This window comes from Echinops telfairi, unplaced genomic scaffold, assembly GCF_000313985.2.
Source record: "Echinops telfairi isolate 266 unplaced genomic scaffold, ASM31398v2 ScPeMD7_7469;HRSCAF=8507_1, whole genome shotgun sequence".
NCBI lineage: Eukaryota > Metazoa > Chordata > Mammalia > Afrosoricida > Tenrecidae > Echinops > Echinops telfairi.
Window position 1 is genome coordinate 76,412,984 of NW_022111373.1, and position 9,090 is coordinate 76,422,073.

The following is a 9,090-nucleotide window of genomic DNA, read 5'->3' on the forward strand; positions in this document are numbered from 1 at the left end:
ATCGGACTTATGGACTTGATCTGGACTGGGCTGGGATGTTTTCTCAATATTCAATTGCTCTTGTATATAAAGTTCTTTCTTATACATGAGTGGCTATACATTTTATTTCTCTAGCCTACCCAGACTAACACAGTTGTATAGGCAGAGCATCTTGTTCAAACCTTAGAAAGGAAAACAAGCTTTCTCATGCACAGAACACTATTTTTCCCATAAAAAAATTATTAATTGGGAGTTAATAGATCTATATATCATTCCATTGTTCAATCACATCAAGCAGAATTGTACAATTGCTACCATAATCAGTTTCCAACATAACACTAACTTTTAAAACAAAGCATTCTTCTTTTGGAAACTCATTTCTGCAATGCTTTCCCTAGCCCTCCCCACATCATCTCTCTGACCCATAGTAATAAACTAGAGAGTACAGACTCAGGAATAAGAACCTCTTGGACTGTTCTCAGCCTTGCTGTCTCCTAGATGTAAAGTTACTTAAACCTCCAGGGCCCTCAGAGTAAGACAGTACCCACAAACCATGTAACCCTGTGCCCAGGCTTACTAGGTTTCCAACTAGTATGAGTTTCTTCCTTTTTTTTTTTTTTATTAAACAGGTGATTCACCATCAAAGCTCATTTTTAAAGAAAGACGCCGTGCAGGATACTGTCTGCTTTCCTTTCCTCACCTCTGCATCACCGAGGATCTGTAAACATTCTTCATTAGGCCGAGGCTCCTCGGAAAGTGCAATGTCAGATTCCCGTGTCTCCAGTACTGGTGCAGAATCAAGTACAGAGGAGTTACCAATCACAAATGTAGCTCTGCTGGTGTCAGTTACTGTCACTAAGGGTTTTATAACTTCAACTGTTCAAGAGATCAAAAGAAATTGCAAAACACTGAGCACCAGATCAACTGTTTCACTATTCATTGCTGGAGAACAGAGGGTACAAAGAAGAAAAGTCACCTTGGCTTTCCCGGTGGATCCCAGTCTCCTCTCCCACTGTGTGAACTTTCTGGTTACTTCTGACCAGTGTAGGTTCACGTCTGCAACAGCTGTCTGGCACTTTCTTTTGGGTCACTATAGGAGATGTGATGGGGTTTTTTAGCGACAGTGTAGATTCTGTCTCTGCTTGTTCAAAGAAGATGTATTTGACAGCCAGAAGAAGAGCTAAACTTAGAGTAATGACTTGTTCAATATCCATGCTGACCATCCTAAGTAAAAGAGCACACATTAAACTATGGTTCAGAAGCAAGATAAAAGGCACCATCTAACCTGCTAAAAGCACAGAGTTCTATGATTCACCTATAACAAGATAAACCACGTTTAACTTACTTGGAGAGATAAAATTGCCAGAGGGAGACATTTGGTTCAATTCTCTTGGACACATTTTCATCCAATCCTAGTGAAACCTTAGAATTTTCTACTGTACTGTTTTGAGGAGAAGGATCAGCTATCCAGCGACTGTGAGCATGAACGAGAACCAGGCCTAGAGACTGAAATACAGTTTTAAGAATTTTAAGTGACATAAAGCAACAGTTAGAGCTACAGTCTTTAACACTATGAAAAAACCTTAAGCAACAGTTAGATCTATGGTCTTTAACAGTATGAAAAATTAGTTATTCTACATGAAATATCTGCCTTCTTATGTTATCGATCAATGGGACCATTTTTATGTCCCACAACTGGACACTAGATACTATCGTTCATGGCCTCCCCTTATCAGAGTCCCTGAATTTGCAATGTGACTAACACAGTGACCCCACTATTCTACTGAAAACACCTAAAGCACATGTTTTCAGAGAAGGGAGAGGAACTTGAAGAATCTGTTTCGTGGAGAGAGACTAACAAAGACTAAAAACTCTCAAGGAAATGAAGAACAACTGAAGACAACACTAAGAATGATTTGAAGAGTCAACTTTGAACATAGGAGTAGACAAGGCAGTTTAGAAAAAAACCAGTAAAACATGACATTGAAGAAAAAGAAACCCATGTAATTACCATAATCATCTTGACCCTCTGAGTTACAGGATTTGGCTTATTTTCTTCTTCTTCTAAAACTCGTGCAAAATGGCTGAGCTGCCAGATAGGACGACCCTCACGGCTTTCCCGAGAAAGCTGAAAAGTCAGTCAGAGTGACATTAGGTACACTAATCTACTTAAGTAAACTTATGTAATTATAAATATTACTCTACTCAAGCCCAGAGTGAGAACTGCTCTTACCTCTAATACCAAAGACACACAAGCTGGAAAGAAAGTCATGAACACAAAGTAGTTGGCAAGAACTGACATACAGCCAAAACAGCACATGATTTCAAGTTGACGCACCCCTGTTAAAAAAAATTAGATTTACTTTTAGTATTTATATTTTTAATATTGTATATATTGCAAGGTCTCTTCCTGTGGATAAGCAAATATATGGCTATATTAGTGCAATAACTTCTTTGCCATCTACTGGACAAATAATTGGCAATTCAGAGGCATCACCACGCCTCACAACACAGTAAAACTAACTACTGAAAGGCAGAGACCTTGTCTTCTCCCTTCTCCCCAACATCACAATGCTAAGCACAAGAGTGATGTTTAACTAACACTTGATAAGCATATGTTTCCGATCACCGTTTGTTAAGCAGTAGGATCTTAATCTTTTGTTGTAAGATAAGGGTACACAGGCTACTCTAATGAGGCAACATCCCCTACAGCTATACTGTTGATCCAATTAACACAAAAGGAATTTGTCTGCGGACCAAGGATCATAAACGTTTAGTAAAACATATTGCCAGTTACACTACTTCTGGTATACCATCATAATATATAGTGAATGTGAACAACTAAACTCTAATTCCAATACAATTTCTATGGTGCCTGTTGAAGTCTCACATTGATTTGTCTAAAAGTTATATAATTAATTTAAAACAGCAACTCAAAATGAAAATTTGATAAATATTCCACTACACACTGTTTAAGGTTTATTTGGTAATATCAAATAAAAGATAAAAGAGAGCAGGAAAAGACCTCAGATTACCTAATTCTACTCCCTCACATTACAAATACAAATATATGTGAGTAATACATAAAACATATACATGTTTATATAAATGTGTATATAAAGTTTATTCTTATTGGACAAAGCTTCCTTTACTCTTATTAAAAACAAAGTATTTTACTCTTATTAAACAAATCTGCTTTGAAATGCAAATAAAAATTTATTTTCTTTGCCCATAAAAAGTAACTAGAATAATCAACACTAAACACTTATGATGCTCCATTAACTGAATAAAAACTCACTGTGGTAGTTACATAATCTGGTGTCAGTTTGAGGAGCACGGGGGTAGTGGTGGAGTCGAGCCTGTGAATCTGGATATAGCCAATGAGGCCTGTGAGGCCTCTTCTTGGATGCCTTCTTCTGAGGATTCTGGGAACTCCTGTATTTCCTCAGTGGAGGCAGTAGACACACTCTCTCTCTCCTTACTTCCTGCTAGATATCCCTGAGAAGCCACATGAACCTACCCTGATGCAGCCCTAAGAGCTGGAGAAGCCACGTGGAGACCTCTGCCAGCACTGAGATGCTTACAACGCCACTGGATCCATAAGACTTCCCACCCACTGGCCTGTGATCTTCCTGCACTAGGCGTCATTGCATCTGATTCATGAGTCTGAAGAGGACTTTATACATTGGTATCAGACATATGGGCTAATATTAGACTTATGAACTTTATCTGGACTGGGCTGTTTCCTCAATATTCAATTACTCTTATATAAAAAGCTCTTTCTTATGCACATATGCATGTTTATGAATTTGTTTCCCTAGTCTATCCAGACAAACACACTATCACCTAGTTGTTTCTGACTCATAGCAACCCTATAGGAAAGCCCAGGTGGGCTTCCCAAACTGTAACTCTTTACAGGGGTAGAAAGCTTCATCTTTCTCCCACAGAGCAGCTGACCTTTGAATTAGCAACCTGATTTGTATACACTATGCCACCAGGGTTCCTTCAGTATGGATTACAACTCAGTTTAAAGAAAACAAAAATCCTTATAGCTGGACCAATAGGTAACATCATAGCGGAGAAAAGATTGAAGTTGTCAAGAACTTCACCTTGCTTAGATCCACAATCAATGTTCATGGAAGTAGCAGGCAAGAGATCAAACAATGCATTGTATTGGGTAATTCTGCTGCATAAACAAGTTATTTTAAGGATTAAGGTATGCCTGACCCAAGCCATGGTATTTTCAATGGTCTTATATGCATATGAAAGTTGGATACTGAATAAGAAAAACCTAAGAATTGATGCATGTGAATTATATGCTAGCGAAAAATATTGAAAGTACCATGGAATGCCAAAGAAAAATTATCTCGGAATAATGTTCCTTTAGAGGCAAGGATGGCAAGACTTCATCTCAAATACTTTGGACGTGTTGTCAGGAGACACTACTCCCTGGAGAAGGACATCATGCTTGGCAAACTAGAGAGGCAATGGGAAAGGGGAAGGTCCTCAACACAATGGGCTGACCCAATGGACACCACAATGGGTTCCATCGCAAGAACAATGGCAAGGACGCGCATGACGAGGCAGTGCTACGTTCTGCCGTACAGTCACTAAGAGTCAGAAGCAACTGGATGGCTTGTTAACACCATTAAATAATAGAATAAAAGCAGGCTTTTGTTGTTGTTTGGCTTTAATTTTATAATAATTACTCTCAAATTCAGAAATTAAAAGGAACACAAAATTACAATAACAAAAACACTATGAATAGCCTCCAATTTAAACGGTAGCTGAATCTAACCTTTCAAACGAAAGCACGCTTTACCAATGCTTTGACAACATAGGTACTACCACTTTTCTTTGTACAATGGTAACTCATGCTGTTGCATTATGTTCTTCACGAAGCCTGCCTTAACAGCCCTATAAAATCTAATGGTAGATTAAATAACTCAATAAATAAGAATAAATTTACCCTGAGGACACTAGAAGAAATAGTATATACTTAACAGATATGTATTTAACATATATAATATCCAGTGGGAGGGTGGGAATAGGGGTGAAAAACAGTTTAAACTGTTGAATGCAGAGCTGATGCTCTAAAATGTAAACACTCCCTACACAATAAATTTTTTTTTGTTACCTATCTAAAAGTTAGGTAACTTACTTCTGAAAGAAGGAAGCCCCTTATTGAGAACACTCAATTTGTTATTCAAAGAACTAGAAGATTATTAAAAGCTACACAATCAAGTCCTGACAATTAAGAAACCTCTACAATCATAATACATTCATTATGGCACATTTCCATGCCAGGTCCTAATTTTCATCCTCTATAGGAATGATGTAATATGTATGTTAAGACTAATGCTGGCTAATTGCGAAAATGTATGAGATACTACTCTGATTAAATTTGTCCAACTGCCCCCATAGGCATTTCCATGTCGGATCTATTGGACTCCAGAATCTCTTACATTATCTTCTATATAACAATTATTAAGATGCAAGGAGCCAAGTCATTAATTTAGTCTAGAAAAGAACAGGGTCTGGTAACTTCTTTCCCAATGGGCTTTGGAATACAATATTGGGTTTTTAAAAAAAATCAAGGACACAGCTATTAAAAAAATGGGGTGAAAGAGAAAACAGTGGGAAATAAATCAATAGGCTGTTACTAAGTTTTCACCGAAGCATGACAAACACAAAGCACAAAGTCAGGCACAGCCACACATTTGTCCAATGCAAAAACTGTATGAGCAATTAATATCAGACTATAAAAAAGTCAGAATTTAAGAATAAGCAGAGCAAAACTAAGATAGTTTTTTCTCTTTAATTAAATAATTAACTTTTCATATATTAAAATTGCTTACTAACCTGACATTGTACCCACTCCAATCACAAGACATTCAACGAGAGCATCAAGGGTGAATGTGGGACCTAAAATTGCCATTCCACGAGCAATATTTTCCCTTACTTCATCCTTAAATACAGAACAAACACATCAAGGAGGGGAAGGTGCAAAATAATATTTTCTAATATAAGAGGGAATTCTAGGGTTTACACTAAATCTAATTTATATTAAAAGAAAACATTAAAATATAACCGTTACTCCAGATGCAAAGTCCATCAACATTATAACTTTTTAAAAAAGGAAACATAATGCCCTGCCATCTCTTTCCACTGATGAGCTCTTTCCTGCCATTTAAAGCCCCCATGATTAAAATCCTACAAAATTTTACACTTTGGCGACAAGATCGGTGTAGTTGTATTTTTATGAGATCATGTTAGAATTATAAAACCTAAATAATGTCCTCTCAACATGTTCAAATAATCAATCTATTTTCATAGGATCATAAATATACTCATCTAGCATTTAAATAAGGCAGAACAATATACCATTTTATACTCAGATACAAAATGCAATATTGTCTTAAAAATTGTTATACTCTTAAAATGACTAATACATGTAAGGATGAAACGTTCTATGGGAAAATATGGTAGTGTTAACTGAAGTGATTTAGAAATAAGTCTACTGAGGCTTCCTTTCACTAGATCCTGCCCTATGAAGAAACTCTAGGAATCTTTCTTATTAATACAAACAAACTAAAGGAAAAAAGGGAACTATTACTCTTATTCTGGTCTTGTAAATAATGCTTACCTGTGAATTCGAACTCAGGGCAAACTTTGCTAATGTGCTTGCTCTGGAAAGATCAATCAAAAGTAGGAAAAATGGCAATGCTTCACTGGGGAGAAAAAAAATCAAGACAATTAGGAACATTTAACTAAGAAAAAACGGTTTCAAAATTTCTTAGTAAAACATATGTTTTGTTCCCTACAGGTGGTATGATATTCCACTATATATATTATGTGCACTAATACATGTATCTTCCTGCAGACTGGGCATATTCAATAGATACTTCTTTGGTATCACTCAAGTTATGGGATTTCCCCCATATTTTCTAAATGTTTAGAAATATATATATATACAAAAACTTTATAACAAGGGGGGCAGCTCTTCAAAAACATGATGAAAGAAAGTATAGTTAGGCTATAAATACTTACTTCAAGCCTGTCAATTCTTTATCCAAGAAATGAATGACAACTGTACTAAATACAAAACTTGAGAAAATTGTGAAGAGGCCAGCAATACCTAAAATGACAAAAATCAACAAACTGAAAAAGTTTAATCTTTTATTGCACAAATAACATTTAATCTCATATAATATTTTGAGAAAAATACTATTTTTCACTAGATTATTAAGGTCTCACATGTATATGTTTAATCCCACATAAGAAACTACTAAAGGCATGCAGCACACTTCTAGCAATACATGTCTCCACACACATGATTTTAAACAAGCAGGTGTAATTTGACAGCTAAAATAAAAAGCCTGATAGCACACAAAGAAGTTAAATATGTAAATTCATTACCTAAAATATATTTTGATCCAAGTTGACGTAAATTCTGGAACTGGAAATAAATATAAAGGATTGCTATACACCGTGTTATTGTTAGAATTATAATGTCACTGCTCAAAACATCCTATTGGGAAAGAGAAAAAACAAAACAAAATAAATAAATTTCAACTAGCTTTGGCTTTTAAAATAATCACCAAGAAGAGCTTTTATTTTGTATGCATCATTCATTGACATATTATAAATGTAAGAATACCATGACAAAAATGTGCAGTTAAGTCAAAATGTACATCTGATTTTGAAACAATTCATGTGTTCAGTCAATATACCACCACAATATCTTCTAATTGTTAGTTACTTTTAAGACGATCTTTCTCAAATAAAAGCCAATGACACTCATTTGTACAGAAAATGCAAAAGAAGAGCATTGCTAAGGCATTTCCGTGACATCTAAGTAAATGGGGATTTTAGGTAAGCTTATGAATACTAAGAGATTTTGATTCTGTGGTCTCCTAAATGAGACACTCTTTAGAAATGAAAACATTAGTCAATATGAAATAAATTTCACTAACCTCTTCAAACTTTGGACACTCATAATTCCAACCACAGATCTTATCATTACCAGTAAACATGTTCATGGACATCAGACAGATGGTCAGTGTCACCGTCCCCACTATGACTTCCCAGGGATGGGAAGCCACAAAGAGGCCGTGCATTCGAAAAAGTCTTGATAACATTGTTGCTACAGGGTCCTTAGATCCTAGAAGGAATATCAAGCAAGAACACTTAGATGGTTCACTGTATTTTTAGGGATAAAACAAAACTCAGTACCACCTAGAGTCGATACAGGCACATAGTGACCCTATAGGCAAGGGCAGAACTTCCCCTATGAATTTTTATTTACAGGAGTAGAAAGCCCCATCAGTCTTTCTCCTGAGTAGCTGGTGGTTTTGAACCATTGACCTTGTGGGTAGCAGCCCAAAACATAACCAGCAATGCCACAAGCGTGCTTCTATTTTTAGGAAAAGAGGGCTGCTTTGTATGCACAGTGCCTTAGACTTATGAATAACACCATCTGATGATGGTCCTCCTAATTCCATTAGAGATTATTGAAAAGGACTCAATCTATTACTTCTCTACTCACAACACTTAAACCCTTAATTAAAAGTAATGAGTTAATTAACAAGTTAAAAGTAACATTCTTAAAAACTGTTATACATAGAAAAGAATACAAAGAAAATTTAAAAAATTGTTATACATATTTCTTAAAAGTGATCAATTCAAACATCTAAAATCAAACCAAATAAGTATCTCAGTCCTGAGATATCTGAGCTATGGATGGCAGTGGGAGCCCAAGATCCATTTGTGGAACTACATGGGAAATAAGCCTCTGTCTACAATTGAGGGATAGGAAAAAGTGGTTACTAAACAGAGTGCCTTGAGTATAGAAGATCAAAGCCATAAATTCAACTTGAAGAGTTAAAACTTTGTCAGCAGATCCCCACATGATGCATGCTGGACCTGATTTGGCTTCCAAAATTTTCTGTATTTTTAGTTTGCTTTTTATTTGTACATATTAGGGGGTATCTCAAAAGAGTTAGGTCGTTGGGGCGACCCTCTTGAAGTTGTGTTATGTTTTTCGTTTCTAAGTATATGAAACCCAGGATTGATAAACCTATCAAGATAGCAAGTAGAATGAGGGATTAG

General features: G+C 36.0%; 1 protein-coding gene across 2 annotated transcripts in view; it reads right to left on the reverse strand.

The window, feature by feature from the left end:
- HMGCR (3-hydroxy-3-methylglutaryl-CoA reductase) overlaps window positions 1–9,090 on the reverse strand; it is a 31,628-nt gene that overhangs the window by 18,309 nt on the left and 4,229 nt on the right. Inside the window, exons 2-11 of one of the 2 annotated variants that reach the window (XM_004703532.2) lie at window positions 7,956–8,143; window positions 7,399–7,510; window positions 7,030–7,117; window positions 6,626–6,710; window positions 5,842–5,947; window positions 2,213–2,319; window positions 1,991–2,107; window positions 1,325–1,485; window positions 956–1,203; window positions 680–855 (exon numbers count right to left, since the gene is read on the reverse strand). In XM_004703532.2, coding sequence (XP_004703589.1) covers window positions 680–855; window positions 956–1,203; window positions 1,325–1,485; window positions 1,991–2,107; window positions 2,213–2,319; window positions 5,842–5,947; window positions 6,626–6,710; window positions 7,030–7,117; window positions 7,399–7,510; window positions 7,956–8,120 — 1,365 coding nt within the window. In that variant the 5' untranslated portion in view covers window positions 8,121–8,143. Of the gene's footprint in view, window positions 1–679; window positions 856–955; window positions 1,204–1,324; window positions 1,486–1,990; window positions 2,108–2,212; window positions 2,320–5,841; window positions 5,948–6,625; window positions 6,711–7,029; window positions 7,118–7,398; window positions 7,511–7,955; window positions 8,144–9,090 lie in introns of those variants that run through there. The other variant, XM_045285174.1, reaches the window with a different exon arrangement.